General features: G+C 30.4%; 1 protein-coding gene across 1 annotated transcript in view; it reads right to left on the reverse strand.

Annotated features, from left to right (window-relative positions):
* Positions 1-23,507, reverse strand: part of LOC143069577 (glutaminyl-peptide cyclotransferase-like) — a 34,037-nt gene extending 10,530 nt beyond the window's left edge. The window contains exons 1-2 of the mRNA XM_076244277.1: positions 23,352-23,507; positions 6,991-7,140 (exon numbers count right to left, since the gene is read on the reverse strand). Coding sequence (XP_076100392.1) covers positions 6,991-7,140; positions 23,352-23,399 — 198 coding nt within the window. The 5' untranslated portion in view covers positions 23,400-23,507. The remainder of the gene's footprint in view (positions 1-6,990; positions 7,141-23,351) is intronic.
* Between the last annotated feature and the right edge of the window lie 366 nt (positions 23,508-23,873).

Consider the following 23,873-nt stretch of genomic DNA (forward strand, 5'->3'; position numbering starts at 1 on the left):
AATGGACGGACAAGATCACTGAATAGAGTGGGTGTATATTAATATTATTTCTAATAGGATATCCATCCCTTTGTTAAACACATTGTTGTATATGTTATGCACAACAAAGGCACACTCACTGATTACCTAGGTCACCACTCTAATTGTGTAAAATAAAGTACGACAGAATAAATGTTATGAAGCATAATTTATATTTCTTTGGATTCATATTTTTTTTTTTTTTGGGGGTGGGGGGGGATATCAATTATTTGTTTTAATTGTTATGATAGTTGAACCACAATTGTTTATTAAACATAATACAAACTTCATTAAGGTTTGAAAGTGTCAAGACTATGATACTTGCAAAATTACTGAGAACAATTAATTGCCAACTACTCATATGATTCCACGATGACATTATTTATCTATTTAATAAATCTATAAGTAGAAGTTAATTTGCTTCCAACTATGACTTGAATATCAAAAATGGCCTCAAGTTGAGAATGGAGGACACAATTTTTCACACTGACAGACCCAATGAACAATATCACTTCTTGAATAGATCTGATAAGAAATCCGTATAATAATATTCTTCAGATTGGTCTATGCCATGAAAACGATCAACTGATTTCAAAGCAATACAATACTAGATCGTAGAAAAATATGCCGGAAACTAATCAAAATTGACAAGAATATAAAGTCATTTTTCCTTAGAGACAAATATGTATAACTTCAATGACAGCAGTCCAGTTTTATTGTAATAAAATCTATTAGTTCTTTATCTCTGTGGAAAATTAAAGTATTTACTGTGTACATTGACCATCCTCAGTGTAAATGATAAACAATACATAAAGTTGTTTGGAACAATTCCATCAAATAATAAAATCGGTCAATGTTTATTAGTTTTAGCAAATCAAAATCATTGCTGTCAAATAGGCATCATTTCTGAATTTGGTTGTTAATTTTTTTTTCATTTTGAGAATAAGATGAAATCGGAAAAAAATATACCCTTGTGTAAATTTTATCTTGAGAAGATAACAATGAAAGCAAAAATTTAACTTTGCTCATGAATGTGAGCTATAGCATATAGGTTTTCCACTTAAAATTGCAAAATTCAAATTTAAAAAATAGTAAACTTTTTTTACAGTAAACTAAATTTAAGTTAAACTTTAGACAGATTTCCTGAAATCTTCATAAAAGAATAGAACTTTGCTATAATTCAATTTTTATCTTTAAGTTCAAATTTTGCTAGTCTCAAATAAAGGAACCTTTATACTGTGAAAGTCTAAAATTCATAAAATTCTGTTTGTCTGAAAACTGAAGGGAGTTTAATATCTCTATCAGCAACATCACAGCACACTTTATTAACATAAAAATCAATTTAATTTCTATAATAACATAACAGCAAACACTGTTTGACATGGTTTACCATCATATAGTCTTTCATCCTTCAAAGGTTTCAATTTTTAATTGTACTCTTGTTAATTGATGTAATTTGAATATGGAAATTGGACTGTAAACATGCAGTGTAGAAACAGATCCTCCTAGAGTTACAGGAAAACAATTAAACAACACTCCTTCATCCCTCATAAATGTAACAATCATACGAAAAGTCATGCTCTAATATTGATTACTTTACGCTAAAATACAATTGAGAAGTCGTAAAATATTTTATTAGATGAAAATTAATTTCTGTGAAAATTATTATGAGATGATGTTGAATTGCTGATGGCATAGTTCTGGATAAAAGGCATAGTTCTGGATCAAAAACAAATTGTTTCAAAAACAAACAAATATTTAAAGTAACAAGTAATTGTTCTCTTAGAAGCTTATAATTTGTTACAAAATTTTGTTGTTTTTGTTTTATAAATTTTGTGTAAATATGCTTTATATGTAATTAAGGATGTTTTCATCTCAAATCTCCTTTTAATTATAAAATATAGGAAAAATGTTTTAAAAATTTTCAACTTCATGAGCCAGTAACAAAATGCTAGAATAAAGTAATTGAAATCCTTTATGCATCTTCTGCCTTTTATCTTTTAAATCAGGTAGCTGGTTTTCTCTTTTTGAGAGAAGACTATATAAGTTTGATTTTAAAACTTGTGTCTCTTCCCTTTTGCACAGTTAAGCATATAAAATATGTTTAAACTAAACTCTTTTGAATTGTTTATCATTATGTTATCCATTTACAGCTTATAGCTGGTATGGTGTTGCTCATTGTTGAAGGTAATGACTCACAGTCCTCTATTTGTTTACAAAATTCCTTATACTTTCGTCTTTGGGGGATAATAAAAAGCTACCTCATTAGTAATCATACCACATTATCTATAACTTATCTTTTTAATCAGCAAGAAAATGTATTTTTTTCTAATTGAAAAAAAATTGGAAAAAAATAATTCAAAGTCAAATTAAAGTTGACAGTGCCAAATTGCCAATGTATAATTCAACTCTTACAAATAATTCTCTATTTCAGCACTTATTGACTTTCATTTTGTATTCTTAATGTTAAACTGGCACTAATAATTAACAGAGAAAATGAGCACCAACATGGAATAAGAATTGAGGGAATTTAAATGCAAATTTAATTTAATTCTTCTTAAAGTCAGCTTATGCAAAGTATCATACAAACTCCATTGGGAAAGAATTTTTCCTACCACATACATCAGCTTTTAAGATTATTCAAATATTAATCACAGAGAATTCAAAATTACATTTCCCTAAAGTCTAAATTTTTGTTGACTCCGATGGTAATTCCTGATAATTCAACAGTATTGTTCTTTAAACATATAATTTCCTGCAGTAGGAGTATTTCTTAGAATTAAACAGTGGGTGTTGAATCATAATTGAAAAATCACATTTAATCCTACCGTGCAAATTAAAAACAAATGACAAACGTAATAACAAGATCAAAATTATACCCCTGATTAATTTTTTCAGCAAACAGGAAGTAGGACATAAAAAAATTGTCACATGGGACAAAGTTAATCACAGGTATGCCATACCCGTAGCCAGGGGGGGTTCGAGGGGTTCGGACGAACCCCCCCTTGAAAACTAATAAGCACTGTTAAAGTCGATGTTCTGTTCGAATTGTGACTGTTAAAGTCGAGTTTGTGAGTCAAACGAACCCCCCTTTGGAAAATCCTGGCTACGGGCCTGTATGCCATTTAAAAGATTGAAGTTTTCAGCAAACAGGATGTAGAATATCAAAGCATAACTAGATGAAGCTTAAATTGTGTCATAGGTGAACAAGAATTTGTCCATAGTACATGGATGCCCCACTTGCACTATCATTGTCTATGTTCAATGGCAAAGAAATTGGGGTCAAAAATCTAATTTGGCATTAATATTAGAAAGATCATATCATAGGGAACATGTGTAATAGGTTACAAATTGATTGAACTTCAACTTCATCCAAAACTTCTTTGACCAAAAACTTTAACCTAAAGCCGGACAGACGGACAGACAAACAAACACACAGACCAGAAAACTTAATGCCCTCTACTATCGTAGATGGGGCATAATAAAATAAAATTCCAAATAAAATGCTTACCACTATACTACCTATAATAAATTAAGAGTTCATAATACTGCTATTTATATTGATTCATCAATGGTTACTTGATATTGCAGCAGCAAATATTACATGAATGTTCAGGCAGATGAATACCCTGCTTTATATTAGATTTATAATACAATTTAAAAAATTGTAGCATGCTAGCTCACCTGGGGTTGTACAAAATCTTTTGTTTGAACCAGTTGGGTATTGAACCCATGATAACCTTAATTGAACTCAAGATGCTTACTATCATCTTACCACCAAAATTTAGTTTAACAACATTGCACTAGTTTTACTTGACATCTTTCTAACATACTTTGATCACTTTTTTATAAAAAATCTTTTGATCACCAAATTTATAGGGAATGTGATGGATGACTGTTGTGCGTCACCAAACAGTTACCAAACAGATGATGATGTATCTATGGAAATTGATGGATGTTTCAAATCCCAGTGGCTACCAAATGAAAAGGACATGGTCTGGATGAATTAACAAAAATAGCATAAAACTAGGAAATAAATTAAAGAAAGAAAAACATTTTTATTGCTGTCTTATATCTAATTAGGATGGAAGGTCTCAAAGATGAACTGTTTTGTACTTAAATTTCACTGTTTTCAGCAAGGGTACGACCTTTCCCCAAACATTGAAAAGGTGATAGGGGTTAATAAGAATCATTACAAACTTTCTTTAATGTAGCACTTAATCAATAAATAACATATATAAGACTGGTAAGGTAGTTCTACATATATATCATTTGTAGTAAGATAAAACAAATTCTGCACATATAAAAAATAATAGCAAAATCTTTATATTCAGTCAATTGCTAAAATATCAAAAATAAAATAAGAAAAAGTTGAAATCTATGTTGCATCTAGATTAAAATATTTTTATGAAAAACATATCCATGTATTCTTAATACAGATTTAGGTAATTATAGATATAAAATGCATATAATGCATTAAAACCAACTGAAGAGGGGATCTCCCTTTTTACTCATTTACATTTTTGTTGATTTTAATACAAACTATTTCTTAGTTTGAAGAGCATCATGTAAAACAAGCCTTCAAAACAATGTTTTTCTTTAAATATTATCTGTTTTCCTTTAAATATTATCTGATACTGGAAAGAGAAACATTTTTTCTCCATTACTACTCCTAAGAGCTTAATTTCAAAACATAGAAATGCTCTTCAGAAAAAGTCTTGTAAATGTTTGCTCTTGAAAGTAACATATGACCATATCAAATGACATCAACACACGAAAAAAAAACAAAGGCTTCTATGTAAATACATTCAGAAATGTTTTGAGGGTGTCAAGTTATATGCCATCAACCCATGAAAAAATAAGGGCTTCTATGAAAATACATACAGAAATGTTGAGAGGGTGTCAAGTTATATGCCATCAACCCATGAAAAAATAAAAGCTTCTATGAAAATACATACAGAAATGTTGAGAGGGTGTCAAGTTATATGTCAACAAATCTAAATCAATATGCTATCCAGTTTTGAAGTGACAATAATTACGCTCCCTCTTGATAAAGGAACGAATCCCATTTACGCCAGTTGTTATAATCAACGTGTATCGAAATATAATTAGCGTTTGTAGTATTGTCTCTGGAGAAGAAAAACGGAGGTGTATTGGTAATAATTGGAATCACAGATTTCCTCTAATGGACATTATAGATTTACCGTAGATTTTATCGTAGATTTTATCCGCCACAGCAGGAAATCCGACATTAAATGACTCGGAACAATGCCTCTTTGATGGTGACATTTAACACCCAATAAATTGATGCTATCAAACTGTTCCTTTGACTTAAAGATTAATGCTAAGCAATGACTTTCTATTTAGGGATACAGTCCTGACTTCAACAGTATCCTTCATACTGTGTCAGGTTAAATTCAATTAGGTATAATACAAAAATTAAATCTTTTTTTCCCAATAAACAAACTAAATTGTTTGAAGAAATTACCAAGTAAATATTATTAATTTTCTTTTCTCAGCGTGTAATGAAATAACTGCTTTGTGTAATTTGATGAAATTTGATCAAGTTTCATTCACTTTTATTTGTTTTTGCTGCTTTGTATTTCATCCACTTTTTGCTGTATTCTTCTAGTTTAAAGAATAGAAATACTGTTATTTCAGACAAAAGCAGCAGCAAGCCTTTTTTTATTTGTTTGTTTGAGGTTGTTAATCTTGCAGAAACAATTTTCAAACGATTTTCTTGCAAAAACTGTTTGCTTAAAGCAAATGCATTGGGGTTAATAATCTTTATTTTCTATTGAAATAAAAGAGAGTAAAACCCAGAGATAATGTCAATGTTCATCTATTGTCACATCAGGCTAGGAAAATATTCAAAGGTTTAAATCTAAAAAACAATTTGTCCACAACTATGTTGCTGTTATGAAAACCAATTTAGAACTCAAAATTGAAGAAACCAGACAATATATTAACAGTACCAGCCTTCCTGATATCCAGATGCAAAACTGAATGTGTCTACAATTCTCAGAACTATTTTTAACAACCCCTTTCTTCTTTATATCCTCAGGAGCATTATTGCATTTCACTCTCAATCTTTTTAAAGAGTAGTAGGCTTGTTTAAAGATCCTGTTTCCAAAAAATATTTTGGAAGATTGGAAACACCTGATTCAATAATAACAAATTTAAGATAAAAGACTTAAAGGCCATACTAAGTGACCTATGGTTGTTAATTTTTTTTCATTTGGTTTCTTGTGAAGAGTTGTCTAATTGGCAATTATACCATATCTTTTTATTTTTATATTCTTATATTTCTGCTATATATAAATACCAAGTTCCTCTTCTATTCTATACATGTTTCAGTATAACATTTTATGGTTTAAAAGCATGCCATTGTCTAGATAACTAAAAAAGATTCTTATTAAATTCTTTAAAGTATGCTATTGTAATTCAGAGAACAAGACATAAAGGCTGTATGGCGACCTATAATTGCTTTTATCTTTGTCATTTGAAATTCAGTGGATAGTTGTCTCATTGGCAATCATACCACATCTCCTTTATTTTTATATATATGATGACTTCATCTACCTCTATTAAGGTGCTTAATGATCTTGACTACCTTTCAGGTTAATTTCTCATTCTAGGAACCATTTAACCCGACTAATCCAGTCGTTATATTCCGACTCACTATTGATTGCTACATTAAGAGGACACTGACCGATAGAGGGTGCTGAATCATTTGAGTTAGGAACCAGTGAAATTTGAAGATATTCATGCAATGAGACTTATACCTTTACCTACCTCTCTGATATCTTGTAGTAGTCTAGAGTCAGGTATAGGTTATAATTATTCAGGAAACCAGGCATACAATGACTTGCCCTATCTCTCACATTTCGATGAGAATCTGTATCTACCATTCTAGGGACCAGTTTAGGCTGAAGTAGTTCAGGGAATCAGACTTACAATAACATAACTTACCTCTCTGACATTACGATGAGAGTCTGTATCTACCATTCTAGGGACCAGTATAGGTTGAAGCAGTTCTTTGAAAGTTTTGTGTTCGGTGAATTCTTTTGCTAATATTTCCATCACTTTGGTTGAACCCCATTTTATTGTTAAAGTGCTGCTCTGAAATCAAAAAAAAAAATGGTGAAATTATATAAAATTTCATTCTCATAGGTACACAATAAGTCGAAAGTAGACTAAAGTATGACACAAAAAAATAGTGAAATTACTTGGTCTATAATACTGTCTTTTAATTTCATATATATGTGTCCCATAAGTATTACACGTCTATGTATGATAAGTTAATCCCGTCAACATAAACAAACAGATCTATTAATGGTGATTCACTTATATAGATGCTTGTTTTGTGGATTCAAAGTGAGACACAGGATAATTGCTAAATCATGAAGAGTAATTTATCGTCAGACTATACAAGAGACTTGTAAGAGAATTACCCAAATAGGCAGCATTCAAAGTGAAACGGTTTTTAAGAGAAGTAGTGTAATTGTTAATGAAACCAATCACTAATAAATTTTAAAACATCATTGAAAAAAATTAAGAATAAAAAACATAATTTGGCACATTTTTTTCAATTTATATAATAATAAACAAGTTACTGAGTTTTAAGTTTATGAGACAAACATTTCATGGCAAATTTCTTTGAACCAAAACTTGAATCTGAATTTGCTAAACTGACAAGCAGATGTATAGACCGGGAAATCATAGGCCTTGAGGCCTAAAACGTACATTTCTTAATAACTGGCATAAAATTTCATAGGTACACATCAATTATAACTAGTAGCCAACATTTTTTTACGTTTTGCCTTTATACTTTAAAATCAACAGTTACAAAATATTTACAAGTAGTGCAACAGATAAGATTGTTCTTATCAACATTTTGTTTTCATACAGTTGCTGACCTGTAATCTCTTATACAATATATTAACTAAAAACTTGGACTACATTCAAATAATGTCTGTGAATAATACAAGCCGAAAAAATATGTTAAATTCTAAATGTCTTAAACATGCACTAATTCTCTATTTTGAATATACTAATTTTGCTGCGTTTATTATAGTCACTGAACATTTTTTGAATGTCTATTAAATCTATTATCCTGTTCTTTTAGAAAAATGATATACTGTGAATTCATTTATTTTCGTGGGTATCAGTTTTTGTGGATTAAGGAAAACTTGCATTTCCGTGGGTATTTCATTTCGTGGTTTAGAAAATCTCAGCATACAAAGCCTACAGAAAATGTGTGATTTGTTGAACATTTGAATTCATGGTTCATCTGTAACCACGAAAACCACGAAAATTGGTATCCAACATAAAAATAATGAATCCACAGTAATAATTATCATTATTTATGAAGTATAACTTAAAGGCCATGGCAACACAACAATAAAAAAAAAAGATGAAATGTTATCATCACTATAAAAATGTCCTCAATAGACAGTTAAAGCCAGGACTATCATAGATTTACTAAAAGTTATTTATGTTGTGTTTTAACTTTTAAACTGTTGTGAACTGTTGCAGACTGTTTTGGACTGTTAATTGTTTCTTATCATAATAATGTTTACGTCTCTCAAAACGATTCAAGTTTGGTTGTCCATTTAAAGGAAAAAGTTTGTCAATTTAAAGACCCAGGAAGATACTGTATGGACAGCTGTCATTCTGATGTTGAAGACCTCACTCTTGGAAAATCATACACTGCCAATAGAATGTGTGAGCTGGTCTCATACCCCAAAAGAAAATCAAATTTTCCTTTATGTGAAGATGGTGGTATTGGTGATGAACACAATTATCTTCTTCAATGCAAATTTCTAACACCAGATAGAAAAGAAATCCGTTCTGAGAAGTAAACGTCACACAAAAAAATTGTAATCTTCTTACATTCAGGGAAATTATGAGTACCTCTAAACAATCTAAGATTAGAAATGTTCAATGTAATTTCGTTAGAGTTCTCAACAATGAAGGGGATTCTCTCAATGAACTGTCTCCCTCATCTCCCATACTTTAAGGTCTTTCATTAAATATATATATGGTTTATTTTTAACATGTAGACATATTTATGTGTCTCAATTGAAATTATTTTTTATTTCCAGAACACATACGTACCTTACTATCATTGTATATAAATGTCTATGATCTTCTGTGAACCATTGTATCTACAGAGGTTTTATTAGTATAAAGTATATTGGGTCATTATTGTTTAGTGTGGTTGTCATAGTGATGTATACCCAATGTTTTCTTCCCTTTATTCTTATGGCTTCTTTGGAACATAACTTGATTAATAAGTTCTTTGACAAAAAAATCCCATTAACTTCAATTACAAAATTTTCTAATATTTTACAGAAAATTAACACACAAATTTTTCATCTTAATGAAATTAAAAAGACTAATTTACCATCTAAGTGGTATTGAATAGACTTATTTATCTTTTAAAACATAAATATATCAATAAAAATACTGCAGAAGGCATCCATTAGCTAATTGTTTCCCCTACAGTATTGAAATAATGAAAAGAGTAATTTCAAACTTATCAGCTTATTGGCTGTTTGATACTGTTTGACATTTGGACGTTTCAATGGCCTCAAAGAAAAACATTAGAAGATTAACACGCTGTCAATCGCCTGTTGTTGAATAGAAAGGATAAACTCTGCTTATAATTCTTCCAGCGCACTATGATGAAAGTGAATAAATATTCGATTAATTTCTTTCTAGCATAAGTTAATGTCTTTTTATCTTGATCAAAAAAGGGATTAAGAGTCCAAAAGTGTAGGAGTCTCTTATCCTTTCAAAAAAAATCTTTCTTTTATCCTTTCTTTTTTTGGCACCAACTTTGATCTTTCATGAAAAAGAGGGATTTATAATTGACATTTCAAGCTGTGATTATTTGTGGGTGTCAATTATCACTCTTTTCTAATATTAAATACAGTATATTTATACTTGCTCGTTGGCGGGTTGATGTTATAAATCTTATACAATGTTACTGTGTATATCAACACATCAATGCATCATACATTGTCATATGATATTTACTAATACGACCTTTTTAAAGTGGACAAAAAATATATTTTCGAAATGCATATATATAATATAAAATTTTGAATGGAAATGGGAAATGTGTTCAAAGAGACAACAACCTGATCAAAGAGCAGAATATTATGTATATATATTAGTTTGCAATTCGATTAAAAGTTGTTAATTGTTTTTCCTTGCTACATTATGTACATCCTACACACAGTATTTTTTTGCTAAAGAAACGGAAGTTGCATGTGAAGAAAAGACAAAAAAAAAACTGCAGTCTCCATAATAATATATTAGCTGCCACCAGAACATTTTAAGTCATTAGAAAGAACAGACAAACCAAATGACTTTTCACATGTTATTTGAAGGATGAAAATATCAATTCATTGCTCTAATGGCAAGTCAAAATAGAGGCAAAAGACACCACTAGAATCTTGTAAGTCAAAGAGAGAGCAACATTTAGACAAAAAAACAATAAAAAGATAAGCAATGATATTGGTATTTCATGATTCCTTAAATACCTGTTATTTTTCTTTTTTAACTGTGTTCTATCTAATTCACTGCTAAGTAAAGTATATTGTACGATTAACCAACTTTTTTTAATGAACTTATTAACTGGTAAAAATATTCAAGCTTAGTTACACATAACTGCCCATGAAATTTCTATTTCTAACTGCCTAGATTTATTAATTAATTTTTCTTTGATATTTGAAGCAGTTTTATGTCAGGTAAAAGCAACAATAGTACTTTCCTGAACATTCTAAATTTTTAAAAACAACAAGTATTAAAGCTGATTTCTTAATGCATGCAGAGCAAGACTTTGGTTAGCTTACTTGCTTTGTTTGTATATTGTTTGATTGTAATTGGGATAATATCCAATCACATTTAAATATAATATATACAGGTTCAACTATGCCTATATGAATTGTTTGAAGATGTCAATCTTCATTACAAAGTTTGTGTTAATGTTTATACAAACAAAGCAAGCAAGCCAACCAAAGTTTGACTCTACAAGCATTATGAAATCAGCTGTAAAGTCCTCCCACACTAATAGGAGTATTTGCCTTTCATAAATGGCACATTTTCAGCCAGGGGCTCTAAATCTCATTTCACTTAGTATTCTATAAAATGTTCCATTCAAACAGTAGGATAATCTATTTTAATGGCGTTGTCAACTTCAAGATTACCTTAATTTCACTCTGCAGTTTCCAATTTTAAAGCATTGACATTAACCTTCAGCAAAACAACTGGTTACGATTAAGTGAAAGATTTTACTAGTGAGGAAGTGGAAGATTACACATAGGAATTTGTTGAATTGATTTTTAATGAGAAAGGATTATGGCACTCTATCATTTGCAATCAAAAGCAATTAATATCATTTTATTTTTAAAAACTGTTTCTATTTGACTTTTCAATAATAAAAAGATGTTTTTATTGATATCGTTGACATTTTAACCACTTAGATAATGAGTACCAACTATGCCTTATGGTAAACTTCAGTTAATATAGAAGTGGTACTTTAATTACCTGTAGGCTTCTTATGAACTTTATTTTTAAGAGTACCTTACTAGTAAACTATATGAACTCATTGACTCCTTGTTTCACTGCATCTACAGTACAGCCAAGGTGAATCAGTTATTTTCCATGACTGAGACTCTTGGTGAATTTTTAGTGAATGCTAGTGCTTGTGAGTGAATTTTCACACTGCAGAAATAGCTAACATTATTTAAAGCATAGTTCAAGATATTTCATTAAGTAAGAGTTCCTTTTTGTGTTGCTTTTAATATTAATGTTTTCTTTGCTTTTGTTCTTTATTTTTCTATATTATTAGCATTACACTTAGAGACTAGATTATATCATTTATAACTGTGTCTTAGAGGCTATATTTTTTTTTAATTGGCGACTTAGAGGCTAGATTAAATGGTTATAATGGCGACTTAAAGGCTAGATTATATGTTTATAATTGTGATTTAGAGGCTGGATTATCTTTTTATAATTGTGACAGAGGCTAGATTATATGTTTATAATTGTGACTAAGAGGCTAGATTACATGTTTAAAATTGTGACTTATAGACTATATTATATGTTTATAATGGTGACTTACAGACTATATTATATGTTTATAATAAAGACTTAGAGGCTACATGTATATCATATGTTTATAACGGTGACTTAGAGGCTATATTAAATGTTTATAATTGTGACTTATAAGATTAGATTCCTTTTTTATAGTAATAAACACATCATATAGATACCAGAATTAAAATTGTAAAAGCTAGAGGCTTGTTTGTAGTGATAAAAGACTTGTAACTTCTTTCACTATTTAATCAATATTTGAAATTTTCTTGCACATGTTTCAAAATGAGATGAACGTAATAGTACCCAAATTGCACTGAGTACATAAATAACAGAATAAAGACTTTTGTATGTATCATCTTGGACTATTATACTAACATATATATAAAAGTCCCAGGTATCATAGGTGAAATACATGTAACTATCAAAACAGGTGCAATTTGGGTACCCTCATGTTACCTTACATAACTGAACATGTAAGATTGTCATGTGTATTGATCATAAAGTAACATGTACAACATGCCCTACTAATATCAATCAGTCTTATTAACATGACAAAATCCAGTGATTAATGTAAAAATAATCTAATTAAGCGTAATTTGTTATATCATTCAATTTATGTGAACCTTAACATTCCAAATTTCTCAAGATTTTTTATCCAACAAACATTTCAAAATAAACTCCACAAAGATACCCAGCCTAAAATTTTGTACCCCAGATGCACACTTTGTCTTAAAAAAACTCATCTGTGAAGCTTGACTTCAATAAGTAAAATAGAAGCGATAGAGTACCAAGACAACTACACTGTAAATTCAAAAAAGAATGGACTGATTTAATGTGTGATTGATTTTTGCAAAATTAGGAAAATCTACCTAGAGTTGTATGTATCATATATCAGAATGCAAGTTTTTATTATTGTGATACTCATTCAGTCCCATTATTTGCATTAATTTCAGAATTTACTGTAGTATTGAGAATCCAAAATTCCGTAACATAAACAATAAGTGAAACAGAAATGAAAAGCTAATAAATCTCTCTATTTGCATAAAACAATAGAACCCAGACTCATTTGTCATGTGATCTACATGTGACCTTATACATGTTATATTTCAAGCATCTTTAATCATCAATGTTATAATAATTGTAGTTATAAAGCAAACACTTCTAAAGGTGATAAAAAAATTAAAAAATTATGTTTTAAAGCTAGTTAAATAATAAATGACATGCCTACATTAATTATATATCAAAGATACCGTAGGGTTTGTTTGCAGAGATGTCTGTTATGAAAACAAGATAAAATTGAGAAAGGAAATGGGGAATGCGTCAAAGCAACAACAATCCAACCATAGAGCAAACAACAAACTCTTTTTTACATAAGCTTTTTAAACGTACTATTAATAGAAAAACGATGTTCTTGGACTAAGGTGAGCACATCACAAGGAAATTACTACAAAAATTAAAACAACCACTTGTTAAACATATCAAAAGAGGTAGATTATGAAAAGATTTTGTTCTTGAGAAAGGACATTTTTAAGCTCCTTCAAAAAATAACCAGAGGTTTCTAGCTTTACAAGGATAGATTTCAATAATGGCACCTTGGCATGAATAAATATATCTGTTTGATGTGGTTCATAAGGGTTTCATGTTTCTCTTTTTTTTATGTTGGTTTTCCTGTTTGAATGGTTTTACACTAGTCATTTTTGGGGCCCTTTATAGCTTGCTGCTCGATGTGAGCCAATAAGGCTCTGTGTTGAAAATAGTTTGACCTATAATTGTGAACTTTTACAAACTGTAACTTGGATGGAGAGTTTTCTCATAAGCACTCATACCACATCTTCCTATATCTATAGATTATGAGAAGATTTTGTTCTTGAGAAAAGACCTTTTTTAAGCTCCTTCAAATAGCATAACCAATGAAGTTGCTTCCCTTATTTACACTATGCTAGTTTGATTGAAGCAAAAGGATAGATTTCAATAATTTAAGATTCTTCAGTAATTTGATATTTAACATTTATGATCAAGCATGATAAAATTATGCTTAATAGCACCTTCGCATAAATAAATATATCTGTTTGATGTGATTCATAAGGGTTTCATATTTCTCTTTTTTTATATAGATGAGACCGTTGGTTTTCCCATTTGAATGGTTTTACACTTGTAATTTTTGGAGCCCTTTATAGCGTGCTGCTTGGTGTGAGCCAATAAGGCTCAATGTTGAAGATAGTTTGACCTATAATTGTAAACTTGTACAAACTGTGACTAGGATGGAGAGTTGTCTCATTAGCACTCATACCACATCTTTTTATATCTGTTGTAGTACTCCAATATCACTGTGACAATATTTACCAGTTACTATGTTCTGCCTTAATCAAGGCAATTTCTTTTACTATGAATCAAATCTCATCGACAGAGACTAATGCCTGAAGTAAGTCTCAAAAGAATAATGATTATATAATATTTAAATCAAAACACAATTTTGCATCCAAACTAAAAATCAAATTTCCATAAAATGACAAATCCTATTTATGTCTATATAAAAAACTCTAATGAATCAAACAGATTTACAGTACATCAATACTTATTGATATATGTATATCGAACAATGTCAAGAACCTGTATATGAGTGTTTTAATGAGGTTTACAGAATAGTAGAGAATAATGGGTCACACTAAGAGAAAAATTGGTACTAAAAATAAACCAGATGCTCTGCAGGGCGCAGCTTTATATAGCTGCAGAGGTCGAACCCTGAACAGTTGGGGCAAGTATGGACACAACATCTAAGCTTGATACAGCTCAGAATTTGGATTGTGATTAAATAGTTGACACAACATAGGTTTCTGACACAGAATGAATGTGGTCTAAGAACTTCAACTTAAAACTTAAAAATTTTAAATTGGACATTTCATTACCTATTATGGTCCAATATCCAAAATCTAAATACATGGTTAGATTCAGCATATCATAGAACCCCAAGAATTCAATTTTTGATGAAATCAAATAATTTTCAATTTTAGACCCCTTTAGACCTCAATGTGGACCAATTTGATAACCGGGCCCAAGTATTAAAAATCTAAATACATGGTTAGATTCAACATATTGAAGAACCCCATATATTCAATTTTTGTTGAAATGAAACAAAGTTTAATTTTTGACCCCTAATTCCTAAACTGTTGGGACCAAAACACCCAAAATCAATCCCAACCTTCCTTTTATGGTCATAAACCTTTTGATTAAATTTCATAGATTGCTATTTACTTTTACTAAAGTTAGAGTGCGAAAACCAAATGTCTTTGGACAACGTGATACCAATATATGACCAAACAAGAATGTGTCCCCAGTACACAAATGCCCCACTCGCACTATCATTTTCTATGTTCAGTGGACCGTGAAATTGGGGTAAACCCTCTAATTTGGCATTAAAATTAAAAAGATCATATCATAGGGAACATGTATACTAAGTTTGAAGTCGATTGGACTTCAACTTCACCAAAAACTACCTTGACCAAAAACTTTAACCTGAAGCGGGACAGACGGACGAACAAACAGACAGACGGACGAACGGACGCACAGACCAGAAAACATAATGCCCCTCTACTATCGTAGGTGGGGCATTAAAATTGAATGCAGTCATATATCTATAACAAGAATGTGTCCAAAGTACACGGATGCCCCACTCGCACTATCATTTTTCATGTTCAATGGACCGTGAAATTGGGAAAATAATCTAATTTGGCATTAAAATTAGAAAGATCATGTCATAAACAACAAGTGTAGTAAGTTTCAATTTGATTGGACTTCAGCTTCATCAAAAACTACCTTGACCAAAAACTTTAACCTGAAACTTCCACTTTCATTTTCTATGTTCAGTGGACCTTGAAATTGGGGTCAAAAGTCAAATTTGGTCTTAAAATCAGAAAGATCATATCATAAGCAACAAGTGTAGTAAGTTTCAAGTTGATTGGACTTCAGCTTCATCAAAACTACCTTGACCAAAAACTTTAACCTGAAACTTCCACTTTCATTTTCTATTTTCAGTGGACCTTGAAATTGGGGTCAAAAGTCAAATTTGGTCTTAAGATCAGAAAGATCATATCATAAGCAACAAGTGTAGTAAGTTTCAAGTTGATTGGACTTCAGCTTCATCAAAAACTACCTTGACCAAAAACTTTAACCTGATACTTCCACTTTCATTTTCTATGTTCGTGGACCTTGAAATTGGGGTCAAAAGTCAAATTTGGTCTTAAAATCAGAAAGATCATATCATAAGCAACAAGTGTAGTAAGTTTCAAGTTGATTGGACTTCAGCTTCATCAAATAAAGGCAACAGTAGTATACCGCTGTTCAAAACTCATAAATCCAGGGACAAAAAACAAAATCGGGGTAACAAACTAAAACCGAGGGAAACGCATTAAATATAAGAGGAGAACAACGACATAACACCGAAACGTAACACACACAGAAACGGACCAAGCATTAGACAAAACACCACGAGAATAACAAATATAACATGAAAACCAAATACATGAATTTGGGATGGACAAGTACCGTGCCACGTCTGATCTCAATATCTCAAAAATAAGAGAAAACACAAACGACTTAACGTTAAAATGCAACACACACAGAAACGAACAATAATATAACAATGGCCATCTTCCTGACTTGGTACAGGACACTTTTAAAGGGGAATAAAAGTGGTGGGTTGAACCTGGTTTTGTGGCATGCCAAACCTCGCACTTTAATGGCAAAGTTAAATATAACATTGAAATGACAACATAATATTACAGGACTACAATACAAATAAATAGGTGAACATATTAGACAAAGAAAAACATGATTAATAGATAACAAAAAGCATCAGGTTAAAAATTCAATACGCCAAAAACGCGCCTTGTCCACACAGGACTTACAAGTGACGCCCAGATATAAAAAACTACCTTGACCAAAAACTTTAACCTGAAACTTCCACTTTCATTTTCTATGTTCAGTGGACCTTGTAATTGGGGTCACAAGTCAAATTTGGTCTTAAAATCAGAAAGATCATATCATAAGCAACAAGTGTAGTAAGTTTCAAGTTGATTGGACTTCAGCTTCATAAAAAACTACCTTGACCAAAAACTTTAACCTGAAGCGGGACAGACGGACGAACGAACAGACGGACGGACGAACGAACAGACAGACGAACGGACGCACAGACCAGAAAACATAATGCCCCTCTACTATCGTAGGTGGGGCATAAAAACAAGTTTAACAATGCCGCTTTTTTGCACCTGTCCGAAGTCTTGAGCCTCTGGCCTTTGCTAATCTTTTATGTTTTTAAATTTTAGTTCATTTATATGTTTTTGAGTTTAGTATGAGGTCCATTTTCACGGAACTAGTTCATATTTTTATTGGGGGGTGGGGGCTGAGGCTTCCTCCAGGTGTGGGATTTTCTCGCTGCATTGAAGACCCATTGGTGGCCTTTGGCTGTTATCTGCTCTTTGGATTGGTTGTCTCTTTGACATATTCCCCTTTACCATTCTCAATTTTATTTTTATCTTATTTTATTTACAAATACAGATATTGGGATACTAAGTTCATAACTAATAAACTGAACAAGAATGTGTCCCCAGTACACGGATGCCCCACTCGCACTATCATTTTCTATGTTTAGTGGACCGTGAAATTGGAATAAATTCTCTAATTTGGCATTAAAATTAGAATGATCTTATCAAAGGGAACATGTATACTAAGTGTCAAGTTGATTGGACTTTTACTTTATCAAAAACTACCTTGACCAAAAACTTTAACCTGAAATTTGCATGATCATTTTCTATGTTCAGTGAACCGTAAAATTGGGGTCAAAACTCTAATAGGGCATTTAAATTAGACAAATCATATCATAGGGCACATGTATACTAAGTTTCAAGTTGATTGGACTTCAACTTCATCAAAAACTACCTTGACCAAAAACTTAAACCTGAAGCGGGACAGATGGACGGACGGACGAACGAACAGACGGACGGACAGACGGACGGACGGACGAACGAATGGACGCACAGACCAGAAAACATAATGTCCCTCTACTATCGTAGGTGGGGCATAAAAAATGTCTGAAGGGCTTTAATTAAAGGTATGTACATGTATAAAGTCTGTAGTCTACATGGTCTAGGTAATTCTTTACTTATCCATATACTAGTTACACCCCTGAAGATTTTATCATGATGAGATGTGCTATAAATTCAGAAAACTTTGCTTGCATTTATTTTTGCTCTTTTTTTTAACAATTGACAAAAATGCACGTTAAAATATTTCATTGATTGTTTTGTACAAATAATGCTATCAAAGATAAAATGCCAGGTTTTCATTTTTGTAAAACATTTCCTGTGACTATTTTTAGTATATAATAAAAGAATCTTCAAAATTTCTGATTTTGCAGTTTAATTACTCCATGATATTAAGCTAATTCAAAATTATGACGGATTTCAATAATTTAGGAAACTGTTGAGTCTTTCAGCAATTTGACATAATTCTTTGGTAAAAGAATATTAAATGTGGGATATGCAATAACAATTTAATGGCATCATGGTTTAAATAACCTACAGTAAAAGTGTTGAACAAAATTATCTGAACCTGACATAACAAAAGCCAGCTATAGTCTTGCTGACTATCCGGCATTTTCATAGAAACACTAAATCAATAGCGGTTTTTTTTAAAGCTAAGCTCGTAAAAAGAATTCTCCGTCAACTGAAGACACCTAACACGATTTAAATACCATTATCCCTTCATCGAAACTGGATGAGTTGTAAACAATCGGTAATGACAAAACCCTGCATTTTTTCCCGTAAAATAATCCTTTACGAAAATGTTGAATAAGGAATAGATTGTTTCATATGCAAAAACATGAATGTAATTTACAAACAAATGACAGTGTAAGCCACAAGCGTTAATATCTATTAGTTTCATATCAAAGACGTGATATGATTATTTTCTAGTTACAGTTAATTATCAAAAATACTGTTAATGAAAAATTGGAAACTAATTAATTTTTTCCTGACCTAATGATCAATACTAGTAAAAGATAAGAATTGAACTGTCATGAGACTAAGTCTGTTTCTTATCTTGGAAACCTAATAGGAACTCCTAATCACGTAGTATCGGACATCACTTGTCATTTACAGTTTATTTATTTCTCTTGTTTTTTAATCATCGTTGATGGGAAATGTGATACAATAAACCGATAGTAACAATTACGACTTTTAATTCTCCTATCTTATACATTACAGAGGTGTTTTATCGTGGGAATATAAAATCCATATTTCTCTATATATTTTACCACATTAGGGAAATGCTACTGTAAATAGAGAAGTTTTTGTGGTTGTTGTATAATGTATTTTGTAGTGACATTTTATCCTTGAAAAGCAAACATATGAAATAAAAAACAAAATATATTGTGCTTGACAAATATGACAATTAGGCCATAATAAATAATAGGTTTGTTTGCCCAAACGCTACCTACCTAGAAAAAAGCTGCCTACTCAAATTCTTTTAGTGTCCTGATTTGAAGAAGTTTCTTTTTAATCAAATAGGCATGAAGACTAATAAACATCTGATACTTCAATTTCTTTTTTTGAAAAAAAAAAAGAAGAAAATGCCTACCTACCTACCCACTGTCTCAACCTTTGGGTAGGGTTTGGGCAAACCAAAATATTTTTAAGTGTGGCCTTACTGAAATTATACCAGTGCAATCTGCTATTTTGAAAACACAGAAAAACTTCACATATATATTAAAATCTAGGGTACAAGATACATGTAGTACTGAAGGAAAGTTTCACTTGGTTTAAATTTTTGTCTGACAACATTTGTAGTATCAAGTGGATTTTTTTCTCAGCTTTATCAATAATATCATTTATTAAGATCTGGAAGCTACATTGTACTGTTATATAAAAAAAGAATAATGGGGATAAAAGCAAAATTAACAAACAAATGTTAATAGAATCAAATGTACATTCTATCAAAGCAACATACTTTCCAAGTCAATTACTCAAAAAGTTGGATAAATATACAATATAAAATCTTAAGCAAAAATTGTTAAACACTATCATGAATATTATGTGAGACCAAACAAAAATACAAATGCATGATATTCAGAATTTCGTTCTTTATCTTGCCCTATTTTTTTTTACCAGTAGCAACTAAATGGTTGGCTCTTTCAGAAGGATAGATAATGAATACAAACCTGCCAACTATCCCAATTTATGGGGGGGGGGTTAGAGATGTTGACCTAAAGAAAATCTATTATGACAATATAAGAGAAGTATAGGAATCTGTTTGGGTTAAAATCACCCAAGTCAGCAGGTATGTTGAAAGCAAAGAAATAAAAACACTTTAACTTAAATCCTTTCAATAGATATACTTTTTTGAAAGAAGATGTGGTATGAGTGCAAATGAGACATCTCTCCATCCAATTTGTATAAGAAAACCATTATAGGTAAAAGTACAGCCTTCAACACACAATGCATATATATATCAAGGATCGAATAAAACTAAGCTAACAAGATAATATTCCTGGAATAGTTTTTCTTTTCATGTATTCCATTATAGATCTATGTGTCTTTATCATGTTTATAAATGTCAATTTCTGATCATTTGCTTAATTACTCCATATACTCTACAGCATAGTTAAATGGCTATATTGAAATGAGATCCAATTATCAACTAACATAAAGCATATGAAATATTAAACTTACAGATGTTGAAATCAGATAAGAGATTTATTAAACCAATGTAAACCTTATGCCTATTTTTATCCTTTTATAAATATATATAGACATCTTCATGTATATATGTCACATTAAGCCAACACTTGATTGTATTTCATTGTACTGTTATAATCCCTATCATGCTTATATTTGACTTAGTAGCAAGTTCATTTGTAAATTCTAGTGTTTAATGGCCATGTAATGTAAATTTCATCCAGCAAATAAATATTGCATACTTTTTTCACATATATATGTTAATTACATTTACATGGAGCTACATGCCTGACTATGACATGTTTAAATGTACAAGAGTTTAAACATGTTCAAAAAAAATATTTGAAAATTTGAAAATTAATTGATGCCTATAATGATTTTGAAGAATAAAATTGGAAATATTGCTTTAAAATAAAAATTCTTTTTTATATATAACAAACTATGATCTATCAGTCATTTTTGCATGAATTCTTGAATTTACTAAATAATGGTAAAAGAAGAAGTTTAAACATTTAAAGATAGATTTAATTATACAGCACTGCTTTCAATTTTATATTTCACCACCATATTTAAATGTAAAGTTAAAAAAAAAACTCCAGTAAATACTAGAAATTATTCCATATTGATAAAATTTTAGTACGATTTTCTGTATGAATTAGATTTTGAATAAATAAGCATATTCACCTGCGGAAAAGAATATTCACCGCACAAAACGTTGCATGCTTTTACGTGCATAGTTTTGGTACAAAACGTTTGATGTACAATTGGTTTTGGTAAATGATTGCCATAACATACATTTCTCTAGGAATATGGAATAAAATAATTACTGTGATACTGTCTTTTGTTTCGGTAAATATGTAGTTTAATTGACTTTTGAAGAAATTCATATTTACCTTATTAAAAGACAGTAATTGTATAATATTTTATGCCATAAAAAATAATAGATTGATTGATTAATGTTTGCTTAATACCACCTAAGCACAAACATGTCAAAAAGCCATATAATGGCAATATTTGCACTCTAAGAAAAAGCTGTATATTCTCCTTAGTTATTGCCCTTACATGACAATTGTGTTGACTGATCAAATTGAACTGAACTGTAGAGATAAAATGCCCATAGGCTAGAGTGTTATGACCATTTATTGTTCATTTATAACAAAATATTGCTGTCACACAATGACTGTTATTGGTAATCAATTCATTTCAAAATAATTTCCTTTTTGCCTTGGACAATTTAATGTATCTATCAACCCTCTGAAGATTGGCAAACAGCTTTGCAATTATTCAAATTGTAGCTATGTAAAAGATTTTTATATATTTAGATTAATACAAAGTATTCCTTTGAGTTGAAATGAATGAAAACTTTAAAATGAGTTGTACGATAAGAAAATTTCACAAGGGATTAAAAAGCAACAGATAAAAATTAAGACTTTGCATAACTTCTTCTTTAAATTTAAATTTCAACACATCAAGGAACATTCATTATGCTTAATTGCTGCAACTGAATTAAAATATTTAAAAGACTCCAGTGTCGCTTATATGACTTTTATTATATTAATAAAAATGACCTTTTTTCACTTTACATGATGTTCAGTGTACATTTGAGTACATGTTTCAAGAAGTCATAGGAAGTAAATGTCCTTAAAATAGTTAAATGTCTCAAATAACACACTACAAATTTATTGAATGTTACATTACAAATGTAGATTTGGATAACATCCAAAGTGCAACATGGTCATTTTTTGTTAAAAATAATTTTTGCCTATAAACATGTCAGATAAATATTTCAATAATTATCTTTCATTGTAACAAAAAGATGAAAAGTGTTTTATTCAAGATTTTTATATGGTACCATAATGTGGATTGACACAGAATTATTAGACATGATATTGTTTAATTGATCATAAATGAAATTCCAAACATACGTCAATGACTTGTCTTCAGGTCAGAAATGGAGCCCATTATCATCTATATACATTTTGTAAAATCTCTTGGTGTTGGAAAGAAGTATACAAACAATCACATGGTAGAAATATTTATGATGTCTTCAACGGCTATTTTATTTTTTTTCTGTGAGAAAAAAAATAATTACCTTTCATTGTAGACAATATAAAAGAGTCCATATATATACGAAAATGCTTCACAAGGAATTCCAATTAAACACTTAATGTTTTATATGAAACATAGTGAAAACCCATGTGAGAAGATAGTATATATATCAGGTAAACAAGACTATACAAACCCTTGAGGTATTAAAATAACAGCTCTGAAATCTTGAAATTTATTAGTAAAGAAATTGAAAGTTTTTTTAATTACCTCTTAAAGATGAAACAAAATATTTAATTTCACTAAACTAAATGAGAGTGTTTTCTTTACTTTTTCCTTGTTACAAGAAATATGTCATTGGACAGTCAGTTTGATGACGTGACACACTTTCTTAAGATATTTGTCTTTTACACATTTATGTACAAGCAAAAAAAGTAAAATACTTACAATTGAGAAATAAAAGAACACAAATATTCCTGCTTGTATCTTCAGCATGCTTCTTTATTGATATGTTGTAGTTGACTGTCATCTAAGCCAAACCCTCCAACATTATTTGTACTTTCATAATCTGATAAGCGTAGAGAAGTACCGAATGTCCTTTAATTTGATTGGTCGGTGAACATCTATTTATAACTCATCAGATTTTTCTCTGTGATGTATGGAAGTATTTTGTCAAGTTTCATGCTCAGTATTGCTTATTTGAATTATTGGTTAAATAGAAAAAAAAATATGGTTTTTATGTAGTTTTGATATGTTAAGTCAGTTTAAGGTCAAATAATCTGCACGGGGGAAAAATCATAAAAATGGGACTTTCCTTGAATAAAATAATGAAAAAGTTGGAGGGAGGGCCTTAAATTTATACATTAATGTCATTATGAATGGTTGTTTGTTAAAACTGGTATAGATTTAGGAATTTTCCAACCGGAAAATATTCATATGCAAATCAGCCAGCATTCTTTTAATAATTGG

The sequence above is a fragment of the Mytilus galloprovincialis genome, chromosome 3 (genome assembly GCF_965363235.1).
Source record: "Mytilus galloprovincialis chromosome 3, xbMytGall1.hap1.1, whole genome shotgun sequence".
Taxonomy (NCBI): Eukaryota; Metazoa; Mollusca; class Bivalvia; order Mytilida; family Mytilidae; genus Mytilus; species Mytilus galloprovincialis.